Below are 18412 nucleotides of genomic sequence, written 5' to 3' on the forward strand. Positions count from 1 at the left end.
CCTCACATTTAACTACCTATTTAACGACACTTCTACATTAAATGTCCCACTAGGAAAGCAGTACATCCAGAACTGAATTCATCTACCCTCAAACCAGCTCCTCTTCTTCATGCCCTATTCGCCCAGGCCCTTGAGTCAAAACCCTAGGAGTCAATGATAAATTGGACTTCATAATTAAAAGCTTTTATGCCTCAAAGAATATTACCAAGGGATAGAAAGATGACCTACAGAATAGGAGAAACTTTTTGCAAATCATATTTCTGTTAACGGACTTATATCTAATATGTATAAATAACACTTACAACTCAATAGTAAAAAGACAAATAGCCCAATTAAAAAAGGGACAAAGGATCTGATGAAAAGATGCTCAGCATCATTAACCATCAGGGAAATGCAAATCAAAACCAAAAATGATGCTATTTCACACACACAGGATGACAGACAGTAAGTGTTTCTGAGGATGTGGGGAAACCAGAACCCTCATACACTGCTGGTGGGAATGCAAAGTGACACAGCTACTCTGGAAAATGGACTGGAAGTTTCTTAAAAGGCTAAATACAGAGTAACAATATGACCTAGCTAGTTACACTCCTAAGTACACATCCAAGAGAAATAAAAACTAATGTTCACACAAATGTTCACAGCAGCATTATTCATACTTAGCCAAAAAGTGAAAATAACTCAAATGTCCATCAACTGTTGAGTGGATAAAATGTGGCATACGATACAATGAAATCATTATTTTATTACTCAGCAATAAAAATACTGATACAAGCTACAACATGAATGCCTTCCCTGGTGGCTCAGACAGTAAAGCTTCTGCCTGCAATGCAGGATACCCTGGGTAACGAAGATCCCCTGGAGAAGGAAATGGCACCCCACTCCAGTACTCTTGCCTGGAAAATCCCATGGACGGAGGAGCCTGGTGGGCTACAGTCCATGGGGTCACAAAGAATCAGACATGGCTGAGCAACTTCACTTTCACAATATGAATGAGCTCAGGAAACATGCTAAGGCAAATTTTAGAGGCAAAAAGTAGATTAGTAGTTGTCGAGGGTTGGGGATGACAGGAGCTTGGAGGAATAACAGGTTTAGGGGTTAGAGGTATCTTTTAGGCAAGATATAATGTTCTAAAGTTGTGGAGACACACAACTCTTTGAATATACAAAAAACCATTGAAGTGTATAATTTAAATTGGTTTGTGAATTTTATCAGTAAAGGTGTTTCAAAAAGGAAAAGCTGTAACTCAACAACAAAAAACCACCTCATTAAAAAATGGGCAGAGAAACTGAATAGACATTTTTCCAAAAAACATGCCGATGGCCAAAGAAGCACATGAAAGATGTTCAACATCACTAATTACTAGTAATTTTTAAATTTTAGAAAAAATTTTAAAATAAGGTATCACCTCACACCTGTAAGAATGGCTATTATCAAGAAACCAAGAAAAAACAAGTGTTGGCAATAACACGGAGAAAGGGAACCCTCATACACTGTTGGTGGTAATGTACATTGGTGCAGCCAGCATGGAAAACAATATGGAAATTCCTCAAAAAATTAAAAACAGAACTACCATATAATTCAGCTATCCCCTTTCTGGGTATTTATCCAAACAATACAAAACACTAATTAGAAAAGATACATGCACACCTATGTTCATAACAGCATTATTCACAATAGCCAAGATATGGAAGTAATGTAAATGTCCATCAATAGGTGAAAGGATAAAGATGAGGTATACAATGGATACTACTTATACATTATTATTTAACTTATATGTAGAGTATCTCATACAAAATGCTGGGCTGGATGAAGCACAAGTTGGAATCAAGATTGCCAGGAGAAATATCAAAAATCTCAGATATGCAAATGACACCACCCTTATGACAAAAAGCAAAGAGGCACTAAAGAGCCTCTTGATGAAAGTGAAAGAGGAGACTGAAAAAGTTGACTTGAAACTCAACATTCAGAAAACTAAGATCATGGCATCCAGTCCCATCACTTCATGGGAAACAGATGGGGAAACAATGGAAACAGTGACAGACTTTATTTTTGGGAGTCTCCAAAATCACTGCAAATAGTGATTGCAGCCATGAAATTAAAAGACGCTTACTCCTTGGAAGAAAAGCTATGACCAACATAGACAGCATATTAAAAAGCAGAAACATTACTTTGCCAACAAAGGTCTGTCTAATCAAAACTATGTTTTTTCCAGTAGTAATGTATGGATGTGAGAGTTGAACAATAAAGAAAGCTGAGCACCAAAGAATTGATGCTTTGGAACTGTTGTGTTGGAGAAGACTCTTGAGAGTCCCTTGGACTGCAAGGAGATCCAACTAGTCTATCCTAAAGGAAATCAATCTTGAATATTCATGAAGGACTGATGCTGAAGCTGAAACTCCAATACTTTGGCCACCTGATGAGAAGAACTGACTCAATGGAAAAAACCCTGATGAAGGGAAAGACTGAAGGCAGGAGGAGAAGGGGATCACAGAGGACAGGGGACATGAGTTTGAGCAAGCTTCGGATGTTGGTGATAGAGGCCTGGTATGCTGCAGTCCATGGGGTCACAAAGAGTCAGCCACGACTGAGTGACTGAACTGACTGACTGACTTATCCATTAAAAAAAAAAGTGAAATTCTGCCCTTGTGAAAACATGGGTGAACCTTGAGGGTATTATACAAAGTCAGTCAGACAGAGAAAGACAAATACTGTACGCCTTCACTCATGGATGGAATATAAAAAACAAATAAAAAACAAAATAAATGAATAAACCAAACAGAAACAAACATAGAGAACCAAGTAGTGATTAGCAGAGAGGAAGGGGTGGGGATAGGAGACAGAAGTGGTAAACATACTGTAGTATATACAGAGGTAGAAATACAATGTCGTACACATGAAACTTATAAAATGTGATAAACCAATGCTACCACAATAAACACATATTTTTTTAAAAAAGAAAAAGCTATCAAACTTTTAATCCAGAAATTGAAGCAAGAGAAAAGGCTGCTTCTCCAGATTAATTTATATGACAAAGTTTATGAAGACTTGAGTACTTTTTAGGTAACAGGATATAAAAAATATCGTGCTCGACAGTAGTAACTTTCATTCTAGGCTTTTAGAACAAGCCTTTGTGTTAGAAACAACTGCTTCCTGATTTCCCTTTCAAAATATTTTAACTGTCCTGTGCTGCATGTTTTAATATTATCCGTGGCCTTAAATCCTTAACAGTAGAAAAGACATACCTTTAACTTTATAACAAACAAATTATGAAACCATCACCAATTAAGAATTTGAACTTAAATTTACTAGGTAAAAGTGAACTTTAGTTGTGGGAGCAGTAACTCCATCTAGACTTTGCTTTGTATACCAATCAGCATATACAAAGAATCCTGGCAATTTTTCTTAAAATCAGCATCACACAAGGAAAGTGGATGAATGAATCAATTAATAGTATAACTAAGAACTGGGGTTATGGATATGAGTGGGAATCAAACCTAAAGTACTTGAGAACTGTAATCACTGTGTACCATATACTGTGACACTTTAAAAAATAGATTGGTTTAAGTAACTGAAGATTTCATTAGCTTTTACTTTAAATTAGAAGTATTACTCAATGATTAGTTTGACGTGACTTGTCCATAGGAGACACTATCCAAAACAAAAAGGCTTAACCCTTCGGGCACAGAACATTTTCAGGTGCATCTTATTCTAGCCCAGGGAGAGTGCATTCACTGAATTTTACATTAGGCTAGAAAAACAAAAAGGAAATGAAATGCTGAGAAACCTAATACACCCCAAACCTAACTCCTTGGATTATCTGCCCCCCCCCCCACCCCCCACTACCACAATCAGTGTTCACTTGCATTCATGTATAATTGACCCTGGTGGGACTACTGGGCTTCCCTGGTGGCTCTGACAGTGCCATGTGTAAGACTTGGGTTCAATCCCTGGGTTGGGAGGTTCCCCTGGAGGAGGGCATGGCTACCCACTCCAGTCTTCTTGCCTGGAGAAAATCCCCATGGACTGAGGAACCTGGCGGGCTCTCTCAGGTCGCAAAGAGTCGGACACAGCTGAGCAACTAAAGCACAGCACAGTGGGACTATGCACACAAAAAATTACCAAATGCTTTATGACTATAGGACACAATTCTATAAATAAATAAGTCATTATTATATATACAAGGATCCTTTAAAGATGTACTCATTTCTATTCGAACTTCAGCTTAGTAATTAATATATTCAGTTTACACTAAATGAAAAGGTTTTACATATGTTCTGAATTACAGCAGTAGCCACCTAACAAATCTTGGGTGTCCCTATTTGTCTTTTATAATCTACTCTTCTAAAACCTGTAATTTAGCAGTTATTTAACTTTATGGTTTCATGTACCTCTCAAAGGATCTAATGAAACTATAAAGTGTCTTGAAAAAAGTATACATATACACATTCCCTCTGAAGCCCTTCACAGAGCCTACATCAGACTTCCATCACCTGCCTATCAGTCCAAACTTCTTAACCTTGTACTCTAAGTACTTCATAATGTAGTCACTGTTAATTCAACCAATCTATCTCCAGTCCTTTCCAACTACAACCACCAATCCGGTCTACCTCCTCACTGTGTGTGTGTGTGTGTGTGTGTGTGTGTGCTTGGTCATGTCTAACTCTTTGCAAACCCATGGACTGTAGCTCACCAGGCTCCTCTGTCCATGAGATTCTCCAGAAAAGAATACTGGAGTGGGTTGCCATGCCCTCCTCCAGGGGATCTTCCCGATCCAGGGATTGCACCCAGGTCTCTCACACTGCAGGTGGATTCTTTACTGGCTGAGCCACACACCATCCTCTATTTCTGGCTTGCCTTCAGGGATTCCCCTTGTTGCTTTCCTGCACCAATGTCTGCTTTCGACAAAGTCTTTCTGTGAACCTCAAACACTTCCCTAGCCATGGTTTCCCTCTTCCTAAAATCAGATCATCTGATCCTTTCTGAATTTGGAATCATGTTATCTGCAACTCTTACAAAGCACTGCATGTTCTACACTGTATCATACAAGGTATTAAAAAATTAAGAAACATACGACTTAAAAAACTTATTTTAAAACTATATGTTAGTTACATTTTCAAAGAATATGCCCCATGTTTTTCTTCAACTTCTATAAAGCTTTTCACATGAAGCATCTCAAACACTGTGCATTTATTTATGTGTGTCTTCACCTGGTGGCTCAGATGGTAAAAAAAAAAAAATGCCTGCAATGAAGGAGACTCGAGTTCAATCCCTGGGTCAGGATGATCTCCTGGAAAAGGAAATGGCAACCACTCCAGTATTCTTGCCTGAAGAATTCCATGTATAGTCCATGGGGTCACAAAGTGTTGGACACGAATGAGTGACTAATGCTTTCACTCAATTTCAAGCCAATAAGACTCTTCAGTGCAGAGACAGTAGCTACTGCAGCTTTGTGTCCCACACAATATCCAACACAAAGTAAGGAAACATTTGATATGGAATACTTGAACATCTGAGCATAAGTGTCTTTTGAGCATATCACACATCCTGTATCCCCAATTAGAAGATTTTTCAGAATCATTTTTTTTTCCTACTGTAAAGTCAAATAATGTTCTACCCTTGATAAGGAGAGTGAAATACTTAACAAGTAAGAAGTTACTAACTATCCAAAATAGCGATTTAAATCCATCCAACATGTACTCATTGATATGTCAACTCTGCTCAAAAAAAAAAAAAAACCTTTCAATATATCAAGTTCAGTTCAGTCGTGTCTGACTCTTTGCAACCCCATGTCCCACGGCATGCCAGGCCTCCCTGTTCATCATCAATTCCCAGAGTTTACCCAAACTCATGTCCATTGAGTCCGTGATGCCATCCAACCATCTCATCCTCTGTCGTCCCCTTCTCCTCCTGCCTTCAATCTTTCCCAGCATCAGGGTCTTTTCAAATGAGTCAGCTCTTCGCATCAGGTGGCCAAAGTACTAGAGTTTCAGCTTCAACATCAGTCCTTCCAATGAACACCCAGAACCGATCTCCTTTAGAACGGACTGGTTGGATCTCCTTGCAGTCCAAGACTCTCAAGAGTCTTCTCCAACACCACAGTTCAAAAGCATCAATTTTTCGGCACTCAGCTCAGTCATCCATACCCGACTACTGGAAAAACCACAGTCTTGACTACACGGACCTCTGTTGGCAAAGTAATGTCTCTGCTTTTGAATATGCTGTCTAGGTTGGTCATAACTTTCCTTCCAACGACTAAGCGTCTTTTAATTTCATGGCTGCAATCACCATCTGCAGTGATTTTGGAGCCCCCAAAAATAAAGTCAGCCACTGTTTCCACTGTTTCCCCATCTATTTGCCATGAAGTGACAGGGCTGGATGCCATGATCTTAGTTTTCTGAATGTTGAGCTTTAACCCAACTTTTTCACTCTCCTCTTTCACTTTCATCAAGAGGCTCTTTAGTTTTTCACTTTCTGCTCTAAATTTGGTGTCTTCTGCATATCTGAAGTTACTGATATGTTTCCTGGCAGTCTTGATTCCAGCTAGTGGGAATCTTCCAGCCCAGCATTTCCCATGATGTACTCTGCATATAACTTAAATAATATATCAAGAATTCTTATCTAATGAACATTAACCAAGGAGGCTGACAAAGATGACTCCTACACACACACACACAAATCCCAAAGTGAAAGCTATTATCCTTTAGTATTACTGCAAACAAAATTTAACTCAATATGAAACAAACTCAGAAAATGGAAACAAAAACCATCCAGATTATAAATATGCACAGAGGCAGTAAAACAGCATAAAAGTATATAAACTTTAAATTCTTAAACATGATATAAAAGTTTATGACCAACTGATTCATGCTACTACATGGATGAACCATAAAAATATTATGTAAAGTGACAGAAGTCAGACATAAAAGGACACATGCTGTATGATTCCATTTATATGAAATACAGACAGATTTATAGAGACAGAAAGTAGATTAGTGACTGCTAGGGGTTAGGAGGAAGGGAAAACAAAGAGTGACTGCTAATGGATTTTTGGAGTGATGAAATGTTCTAGAATTAGGTAATGGCTGTACAATTCTGTGAATATAATAAAACTACCTAACACTTTGAAAGGGTGAATTTCATGGTATGCAAATTATATCTCAATTTTTTAGTGTATATAACCACTTTGGCTATTTTATCTGAAAGAAAATTGTTTCTTAATAGGAATCTTATTGTATAATAGTTTGCTTCTTCAAGCTGATCTACAATAGAGGTTATAAACTGGTCCTCTCAGTTCACTTCATCACTCAGTTGTGTCCGACTCTTTGCAACCCCATGGACTGCAGCACACCAGGCTTTCTGGTGCTTCACCAACTCCCGGAGCTTGCTGAAATGCACGTCCATCAGTCGGTGATACCATCCAGCCATCTCATCCTCTGTCATCCTCTTCTCCTCCTGCCTTCAATCTCTCCCAGCATCAGGGTCTTTTCAAATGAGTTGGCTCTTTGCATCAGGTGGCCGAAGTATCGAAGCTTCAGCATCAGTCCTTCCAATGAACACCCAGGACTGATCTCCTTTAGGATGGACTGGTTGGATCTCCTTGCAGTCCAAGGGACTCTCAAGAGTCTTCTCCAACACCACAGTTCAAAAGCATCACTTCTTCAGCGCTCAGCTTTCTTTATAGTCCAACTCTCACATCCATACATGACCACTGGAAAAACCATAGCTTTGACTGGACGGACCTTTGTTGCAAAGTAATGTCTCTGATTTTGAATATGCTGTCTAGACTGGTCATAGCTTTTCTTCCAAGGAGCAAGCATCTTTTAGTTTCATGGCTGCAGTCATCACTGCAGTGATTTGGGAGCCCAAGAAAAGTCTCTCATTGTTTCCATTGTTTCCCCATCTATTTGCCATGAAGTGATGGGACTGGATGCCATCATCTTCGTTTTCTGAATATTGAGTTTTAAGCCAGGTTTTTCACTCTCCTTGCACTTTCATCAAGAGGGTCTTTAGTTCCTCTTTGCTTTCTGCCATAAGGGTGGTGTCATCTCCATATCTGAGGTTATTGATATTTCTCCCAGCAATCTCAATTGCAGCTTGTGCTTCATCCAGCCCAGCATATCTCATGATGTACTCTGCATATAAGTTAAATAAGCAGAGTGACAATATAGAGCCTTGACAGACTCCTTTCCCACATTGGAACCATTCCATTGTTCCATGTCCAGTTCTAACTGTTGCTTCCTGACCTGCATTCAGGTCTCAAGAGGCAGGTCAGGTGGTGTGGTATTCCCATCTCTTTAAGACTTTACCACAGTTTGTTGTGATTCACACAAAGGCTTTGGCATAGTCAATAAAGCAGAAATAGAAGTTTTTCTGGAACTCTCTTGCTTTTTCGATGATCCAATGGATGTTGATCTCTGGTTCCTCTGCCTTTTCTAAAACCAGCTTGAACATCTGGAAGACAGTTCACGTACTGTTGAAGCCTGGCTTGGAGAATTTTGAGCATTACTTTACTAGCGTGTGAGATGAGTACAATTGTGCGGTAATTTGAGCATTCTTTGGCATTGCCCTTCTTTGGGACTGGAATGAAAACTGACCTTTTCCAGTCCTGTAGCCACTGCTGAGTTTTCCAAATTTGCTGACTTATTGAGTGCAGCAATTTCACAGCATCATCTTTTAGGACTTGAAATAGCTCAGTTGGAATTCCATCACCTCCACTAACTTTGTTTGTAGTGATGCTTCCTAAGGCCCACTTGACTTCGAATTCCAGGATGTCTGGCTCTAGGTGAGTGATCATACCATTGTGGTTATCTGGGACAAGATCTATTTTGTCCTTCTTTTTTTAGTTTTTCTGCATATTCTTGCCACCTTTTCTTAATATCGTCTGCTTCTGTTAGATCCATACCTTTTCTGTCCTTTATTGTGCTCATCTTTGCATGAAATATTCCCTTGGTATCTCTAATTTTCTTGAAGAGATCTCTAGTCTTTCCCATTCTATTGTTTTCCTCTATTTCTTTGCACTGATCACAGAGAAGGCATTCTTATGTCTCCTTGCTATTCTTTGGAACTCTGCATTCCCTACTAACCCCCTTTTAAAACCACAGCTTTAAGATTTCCTCAATGATAACTACCAACTTGCCAACATTTATAAATAGAAAATTTTCATAAGAATCTGTATTTCTTGCTTCCTACAAAAAAACTGGAGTTCTCAAAATACTAGGTACACCTGCCCAGCAACAATGGACTGGAGCTGATTAGCAGCTAACATACCTGTTATCTGCCATGAATCTCCATCATTCCCAATTGTCTCCTAGATACTGAAGCCAAGTATCAGCTGCCATTCAGCTCCCTGTTTGTGAGTTTTTATCCCTTATCCAAACAAAGACCATCTACCTTTCTTATTAACGTATACTATGACTCACTGCTGATAAAATATAACCCTGTAATTGGTCTAAGGGTACAAATGTCCAGCTATAAGATGAGAAAGTTCTGGAGGTCTAGTGAACAGCGCAGTAAGTATAATTTACAATGCTCTATTGTATATACATAATTGAAAGTTGCTATAAGACACAGATCTTAAATACTGAAAGCTGTTACAAGACATAGATCTTAAATAATATTTACACACGAAATGATAATTACATGAAGGGACAGATGTGACTGTAGCCATGAAATTAAAAGATGCTTGCTCCTTGGGAGGAAAGCTATGACAAACTTAGCATATTAAAAAGTAGAGACATCGCTTTGCCGACAAAGGTCCAGATAGTCAAAGGTATGGTTTTTCCAGTAGTCATGTATGGATGTGAGAGTTGGACTATAAAGCTGAGTGTTGAAGAATTAATGCTTTCTAATTCTGGTGCTGAAAGACTCTTGAGAGTCCCTTGGACTGCAAGGAGATCCAACCAGTCAGTCCTAAAGGTAATCAACCCTGAATATTCATTGAAAGGATTAATGATAAAGCTAAAGCTTCGATACTCTGGCCACCAGATGTAAAGAGCTGACTCACTGGAAAAGACCCTGATGCTGGGAAAGACTGAAGGCAAAAGGAGAAGTGGGTGGCAGAGGATGAGATGGTTAGATAGCATCACCGACTTAGTGGATGTAAATCTGAGCAAGCTCCGGAAGATAGCGAAGGACAAAGGAGCCTGTCATACTGCAGTCCATGGGGTTGCAAAGAGTGAGACACAACTTAGTAACTGAACAACAACATGGAAGTGTTGACTGACTTACAGTCGTAACGCATTTCAGAACACATTCATGTATCAGAGCAGTGTTGTACACTTCAAACTCACATATGTTATGTATGAATAATATCTCAATAAAGCTGGAAAATGTACAAAAAAGATTTTCACAACTCAGATAATCATGATGGTGTGACCACTCACACTCACCTAGAGCCAGACCTCCTGGAATGTGAAGTCAAGTGGGCCTTAGGAAGCATCATTATGAACAAAGCTAGTGGAGGTGATGCAATTCCATTTGAGCTATTTCAAATTCTAAAAGATGATGCTGTGAAAGTGCTGCACTCAATAAGTCAGCAAATTTGGAAAACTCAGCAGTGGCCACAGGACTGGAGAAGGTCAGTTTTCATTCCAATCCCAAAGAAAGGCAATGCCAAAGAATGCTCAAACTACCACACAATTGCACTCATCTCACACACTAGTAAAGTAATACTCAAAATTCTCCAAGCCAGACTTCAGCAATACGTGAACCGTGAACAATACATGAACCATGAACTTCCAGATGTTCAAGCTGGTTTTAGAAAAGGCAGAGGAACCAGAGATCAAATTGCCAACATCCTCTGGATCATCAAAAAAGCAAGAGAGTTCCAGAAAAACATCTATTTCTGCTTTATTGACTATGCCAAAGCCTTTGACTGTGTGAATCACAACAAACTGTGGAAAAGTCTTAAAGAGATGGAAATACCACACCACCTGACCTGCCTCTTGAAACCTGTATGCAGGTCAGGAAGCAACAGTTAGAACTGGACATGGAACAATGGAATGGTTCCAATGTGGGAAAGGAGTCTGTCAAGGCTGTATATTGTCACTCTGCTTATTTAACTTATATGCAGAGTACATCATGAGATATGCTGGGCTGGATGAAGCACAAGCTGCAATTGAGATTGCTGGGAGAAATATCAATAACCTCAGATATGGAGATGATACCACCCTTATGGCTGGAAGCGAAGAGGAACTAAAGACCTTCTTGATGAAAGTGCAAGGAGAGTGAAAAACCTGGCTTAAAACTCAATATTCAGAAAACGAAGATGATGGCATCCAGTCCCATCACTTCATGGCAAATAGATGGGGAAACAATGGAAACAATGAGAGACTTTTCTTGGGCTCCCAAATCACTGCAGTGATGACTGCAGCCATGAAACTAAAAGATGCTTGCTCCTTGGAAGAAAAGCTATGACCAGTCTAGACAGCATATTCAAAATCAGAGACATTACTTTGCAACAAAGGTCCGTCCAGTCAAAGCTATGGTTTTTCCAGTGGTCATGTATGGATGTGAGAGTTGGACTATAAAGAAAGCTGAGCGCTGAAGAAGTGATGCTTTTGAACTGTGGTGTTGGAGAAGACTCTTGAGAGTCCCTTGGACTGCAAGGAGATCCAACCAGTCCATCCTAAAGGAGATCAGTCCTGGGTGTTCATTGGAAGGACTGATGCTGAAGCTTCGATACTTCGGCCACCTGATGCAAAGAGCCAACTCATTTGAAAAGACCCTGATGCTGGGAGGGATTGAAGGCAGGAGGAGAAGGGGATGACAGAGGATGAGATGGCTGGATGGCATCACCGACTCAATGGACATGGGTTTGGTTTGACTCCGTCAGCTGGTGATGGATAGGAAGGCTTCGCGTGCTACGGTTCATCGGGTTGCAAAGAGGTGGACACGACTGAGCAACTGAACTGAACTGAAAAGTTGGAAAATAAATTTTAAATGCAACCATGCAAGGAGAAAAAACTTGACAGTGACACCTGTTGAATAAAACCCTGTAACTGTTACAGATTCATGCTGTATAAACACATCAAAATGGGGGAAATATCGAGGGAAAAATTCATGTTTCCACTCTTACAAACAGCAGACATTCCTTTTATTTCATTTACAGTTATTTTCACCTACTAATAAAAAATAGTACAGTAATAACTTCTTACCCCCATATTGGGGTTGGCACAAATGAGGGAGAGCTGTCTCATTCACTGATTGGATAGGAAAGCAAACTACTGTGTTTACTCACTGATTCTATGTTTAAACCAACTATAACCTCCCTGACACTTATGTGCACAAAGAAAAACAACCCCTACCTATGTTTAGTTTCTATGTAACAGACTGTATTAACAATGGAAAAAAGCAAAATAAATATGGAAATAACAGAGAAAAGCTCAAGTAAAGATGAGGACTGAGTCAAATGCTGCCAAGCACCTTCCAGCTTTACAATTCTGTGTACTTAAATGGATCTCCTCCTTTCCTCCAAGTAAAATAATTCATCTAGCTGAATGGCCTGTTCACAGATGGAAAGGGTTAAAATGGTATTTACAGGCTTCCCTGGGGGCTCAGTTGTAAAGAATTCACCTGCCAATGCAGGAGACAGGGGTTCAATCTCTTATCCGGGAAGATCCAAAATGCCTAGGATCAATTAGGCCCGTGGGCCACAATTATTGAGCCTGCACTCTAGAGTTTGGGAGCTGCAGTTACTGAAGCCTGCGGGCCCTAGGGTCTGTGCTCCACAGCAAGAGAAACCACTGCAATGAAAAGCCTGTGCACTCTCTTTCGGGGCTCAGTGGTCAAGAATTTGCAAGCCATTGTGGGGGACTCAAGAGATGAGGTTCGACTCCTGGGTGGGAAAGATCCTCCAGAGAAGGAAATGGCAACTCACTCAGGTATTCCTGCTTGAAAAATTCCATGGACAGAGGAAGCTGGTGGGCTACAGTCATGGGGGTTGCAAAGAGTTGGACAGGACTAAACACGCACCCGCTCACTTAAAGCCTGTGAGGCAATGAAGACACCCAGCACAGCCAAAAATAAATAAAATTATTTTTTAAAAATACATTTGCATTCCATTTCATTTTTACCATTACTTTCAATAGCTAATAAAATATCAACATACAAGATGACTTCTAAAAGTGGCTATTCCCTTTAAGCCAGGCAAAAACAAACTCACTTTTAGAAGTCTTCCAAAAGACAGACCAAATGAGCCAACTACTAGTAGTTTAGAGGTAAACCCTAATGCTCTTTCCCCCATCTGAGCCATGTCACTTCATTAACTTGCCCAAATATCTTCAAGTTTACAGGTGACATTTTACATATCATCCTTAGTTCAGTTCAGTCACTCAGTCGTGTCCGACTCTTTGCAACCCCATGGACTGCAGCACGCCAGGCCTCCTCGTCCATCACCAACTCCCGGAGCTTACTCAAACTCATGTCCATTGAGTCTGTGATACCATCCAACCATCTCATCCTCTGTCCTCCCCTTCTCCTCCCGCCTTCAATCTTTCCCAGCATCAGGGTCTATTCAAATGAAAAATCTTTATCATCCTTACCATGGACATCATCTAAAACTGGAGTAGCATCACACTTGTGTCATAACTGCAATTCCTAAATACACAAAGGTGCAACTGGGTTTTATGTGAAAATACAACCCTGTTTCTGTAAAATGAGATGCTCTCTTTACTAAAAGTTCACCAAATTTCTAATGTACACAATGATCCAAATAACTTACTTCAAAAGTATAGGACTGAAACAAAAACTGTTACCTCAACTATAAGTTATGGAAACACAAGGCGCCATTGGATCAGTAAAGATTAGTGGAGTACCCAGATCAGAGTTTCACACCATTAAAAGCATAACATGAATTAGCTGTACAGTAATTAGCAGGAATTGGTTTATGCTTTACCTGTTATTCTTTAATAGTGCTGCCCCATAGAACTTTTTGATATAGATGCTCCACATTCGTACTGTGCAATACCGCAGTCAAGAGCCGCATAGAGTATGGGACACTTGAAATGTGGTTAGCAGGAATGAAGAACTGGATTTATTTTACTTAAAATTAAAGTTAATCTAAATTTAAGTTGCCACATGTGGCTACTGGCTATCATATTGGACAATGCGGTTCAACGATTTGAAATACAATGTATAAACTTGGTTAAACGCTCGAGTTTTTCAAAGTATCAAGTCCTGATGACCTTAATACCAACTAACGATTTGAAATACAATGTATAAACTTGATTAAACGCTAGAGTTTTTCAAAGTATCAAGTCCTGATGACCTTAACACCAACTAAAACCTTCCTGATATCAAATGATACATACACAAGTTCAACCATCGGCCTCCACTGAAAAGTCACGAATGACATGACACTACTTAGATTCAAATTTTAAGGTACGATATTTGCTAAGAGACAATACTGAAAAATACATCTTAAGTTTTTCCCCACCGTTTTTCAAAAGAGGATTTCACTTCTGAAACAGTTTCCCAATGCATCCAACTACCTTCCCTTTAAATCTGCTCAATACCTTCTGTTCAGAAAAACAAATGGCAAAAAAAAAAAAAAAAAAAAAAACCCCACCAAATTCTCAGCACGAATAAGCCTACTGCGATTCGGTATATTTCACACATTCATTCCCCTTTTCCTTCAGAGGAGATTTCAAATGTTTGCATTGCCTAGAGTCTTACTACCCATCATTCAACGTTTTAAGGTAGACAAATCATTCTGATATCGTGGCGATTTCGTCCCTAGACACAAAAGTATCTCCTCCATCAAAGAGTGTCACGACTCTTTCCCTCACTTCAGGTGTTCGTGAACCCGCTCTTCCTGAGTCAAGAAAAGTAACCAAAATGGTGCACAAAACGTCAGAAGAAAACGAGTCTGAGAACTTGCACGGTGAATAACTTAGTCCTTGGGCGGAAAAAAAAAAAAAGAAAAAAAATCAACCTTCTTTGACCCGGAGAGGCGGCCTCCAACTTACCCGGCGACGCCAACAGGCGAACAAGGTCGTGACCCGCGGTCTCGGCCGCGGGCGGCGCCCGGCCCGGGCGGCGGGAAGCCACCTGTTAGGCCCAGGCCTCACTCACCTGGAGAAGCGAAGGCGCGGACCCGGACGCGGGCGCCCGGCGCGAGCGCGGACCCGCCCCTTGGCGGCGGCAGCGGCCGGAGGCGGCGGCACGTGGGCTCCCCCGGGCCGGGCGGCTCTGACAGGCGGGCCCCCGCGACCCCCGGGACGCCCCGCCGGCCTCGCGCCGCCCAGCCCAGCAGGCGCCCCGCGGCCCGCCCCGCCGGCGCCCCCGCCCCGCAGCCTTTCCCTCACAAGCCCGGAGCCCGCAGCCCCTCGCCTACCTGGTCGCGGAGTTTGAGGAACGCCATGGCGGTCGCCGCCGCCCGGCCGGCGCTGCCGCCTCAGGAGCCTCTCCAGCGCCCGGAGCCGGCAGGTCGGCGGCCGTGCGCTGAGGAGTCAGCGGGCAGGGGGGCGGCGCCGCCTCCCCGCCTCCAGCCGCCGCCGAAAGGTGAGGAACCGGAGGGTCCCGCCTCCTCCGCGAGGACTCCCCGCCCTGTTGCTTCCTTTCTTCCTCTCCCCCGTCCGCCGCCTCCTCAGCCGCCGCCGCCTCACGCCCCCTTTTCCCAACACAGCCGAGCAGCCCCCACGGCCCCGCCGCTCCAGTCCGCGGCCGCCGCGGCATCCAAACTCCACTCCACAATATTACCACCACCGCCCGCCGCGATTGGCGGCCGCACGGGGGAGAGGCCAGAGTAAGCCGGGCGCCCATTGGCCACGCCGCCGCGCTCGCCCGGGGCCCCGCCTCCCGGACGGGGCGGGGCCGGGCAGGAAGCGGCGAGGGTGGGCGCGGAGCCGCGAGCGCCGGGCGGGGGGCGGGTGTGAGAGAGAGCCGCGCGGAGCCGGGGGAGGGGCGGCCAGGTGCCTGGGGCGCGTGCCCGGGGCGCGGGGGGCGGAGCCCGGCCTGGGGTGCGGGTCCCGACTCCCTCAGTGACTGCCCTGGAGCTCGCGCATGAGGGGAGCCGGGCAGACGCCCGCCCCCTCACAAAGCCTGAGGAGGCTGCGGGGACCGGGTGGGGGGCTGGAAAGAGCGTGAGGGGTGGAGGGGCCCTCGGGTGCTGCCACCTTCCCGGGAGCGGCGAGGGCATGGGGGCCAAGCCGACTCTCAGGTCTGGACTTCCTCAGGGTGCACAAAACCCGAGGGAGCGGGCTGAGACGTGGTCCCCGGGAGGCGGCTGTCCCCCCTCGGGGGGCCGCGCAGGAGGGCAGAGGCCGGAGGGAAGGGCCGAGCCAACTGGCCGAGTCTGACACGTCGAAGGAGAAGGAGCTCTCTTCTCTCCGACCCTCGGCCCTCCGCACCTGAGGAGGTTAGAAAAGGGGGGCGTCCGGGGATGGCTGCCCTCCTCCGGGGGGCGCAGAACCCGTGGGCGGGGGAGGGGAAGACGACGCCGGCTTTCCGGGCGGAACGGCAGTATCTCTGCAGCCAAACGGGCTGTGGACGCCCGAGTCTTTCTCTCTACCCCATAGTTCCAATCCGAAGCAAAGCGATGATGGTTCTCTCCCCCCAAAGCCTCCTGCCTGGCTTGCTTTTTTTTTTTTCCGCCCTCTTTCTTCTTTCTCATCTGAGGGGTTTTGCCTCCCACTCGAGAGAAATCAATTAAAAAAAAAAAAAAGATGTGCTGGATGCATCCTTGGATGGAGGAGGAGAGGAATGACTCCCTCACCCTGCTACACACGCCCCCACGCCACCCCACAGCTCTGAAACGGCTTTTCTTTCTTCGGCAGCCGCGCTCTGTTGCCATTCCAAGCTTGTGTGGGAGAAGACTGCTGTGCGCCTGTGTCTGTCCGCCCGGGCGACTCCAGCCCTCGGTTAATGAAAGGTACAGATGGTTAGAACACAAATGTGTGACGTCAGGCTTGGTTTTAGAAAGTTCTCTGTTCCCTGCATCAATTGTGTCTCTTGGGACAGACTTATTTAGAGGATCGATTTTGGTCTAATGGCAAGCAGGAGAAAAGGGAACCTATGCCAAGAATGTCAGTGTCTTGTAGTCCTACGCTTATTACAAAAAGCTTCTTTTAGCCCCATAAAATAAAGGAAAGTATCAGAGTGCAAAACGAAAAGCACCGCTGATTGATAGCCTGATCCTTCCACTATTCTTTGACATACCAAAGCTTCGATTCTATACAAACAGTTTCTTTTCTAATGACATTTCGCATCATATTTCCTACTTAAAATGGAGGGATTTGCGCAACTGCGAGGTAACACTCGTGATGAAACCAAACAGCTCTTGCTTTGCATCCTCAGTACCTCTCGCCCCTTCATCAACTCCTGCACATTAAATAGGGATACTGTTTGCCACCCAGTCTCTCCTTTCAGTTCAGAGAAGGTGAAGGAGTTAACATTGTGAAAACACTTGAGTTCTCCAAAACAGAGATGCTGTGGTAATATTACTGGAGTATTTTTGATCACAAGTTGCCTTTATAAACAGTTACCCATGTGTTGTGTTCACTACAGAGTTCTTAGTTCAGGAATGTAAGAATTTACTCTCATTCATACACAAGCCTATTAAGCCCTCTGGATGTCTCAGTTCAGTTCAGTTCAGTCGCTCAGTCGTGTCTGACTCTAACCCCATGCATTGCAGCAGGCCAGGCCTCCCTGTCCATCACCAACTCCCGGAGTTCACTCAAACTCATGTACTTCGAGTCGGTGATGCCATGACATTAATACATCACCCTATCCCGGCAACCCACTCCCAATAATCTCTCTTCTAAGTTTAAGTTCTTGAATTGAAAAGCACAACAGGAACTTGATTAGGAACAAGGCAAAGATTCACTTTTGGGAAAACAAATGCCTTTGAGAATGTGAACAAAAATCATGGGCCAAAGATGCATTTTAACAGATTTTAGGCTTGAGCTAGTGAAACTTTTCAGGGCTCTTCTAAAGTTTTCTAATTAATTATAGTTAATGAAAGTATTTTATAAGTTACCATCCCCAACAACCTTGCAAAGAATGCTCCAAACTCTCCTGATAGATAATGGTTAATATCCAAGTCAGATCTAACCCTCCTCCACCCTAACCACAATTTAATTTGTGTCTTAATTTCACCATTTGTAAAAACTAAGCATAACATTATCTGGCCTACACCTCTCATACAAGCAAATAAGATAATGATATGAAAGGCTGTAGGAACTCTGCAGAATCGTTTAAATTTAATGTTATTATTGTAGCAACTACATTTCCATTTTCAGGACAGAGGATAACAGTCATTCTGAAAAATAGGAATAAGAAATCTATGTAATTTAGCAATAGGATTAAATAAGGGTTATATTCAAATTCTGACAGTAATTTTTATATCTTTATTATAAGGTTATTCCAGCCTATATATATATAAAATATTTGAATATTAAATCTATAGTAT

The 18412-nt window shown here is 42.8% G+C and overlaps 1 protein-coding gene across 1 annotated transcript in view; it reads right to left on the bottom strand.

Annotated features, from left to right (window-relative positions):
* ANKRD28 (ankyrin repeat domain 28) overlaps positions 1-15477 on the bottom strand; it is a 216289-nt gene extending 200812 nt beyond the window's left edge. The window contains exon 1 of the mRNA XM_055569970.1: positions 15338-15477. Coding sequence (XP_055425945.1) covers positions 15338-15364 — 27 coding nt within the window. The 5' untranslated portion in view covers positions 15365-15477. The remainder of the gene's footprint in view (positions 1-15337) is intronic.
* Positions 15478-18412: the final 2935 nt, after the last annotated feature.

Source organism: Bubalus kerabau, chromosome 2 (assembly GCF_029407905.1).
Source record: "Bubalus kerabau isolate K-KA32 ecotype Philippines breed swamp buffalo chromosome 2, PCC_UOA_SB_1v2, whole genome shotgun sequence".
NCBI classification, from domain to species: Eukaryota; Metazoa; Chordata; class Mammalia; order Artiodactyla; family Bovidae; genus Bubalus; species Bubalus kerabau.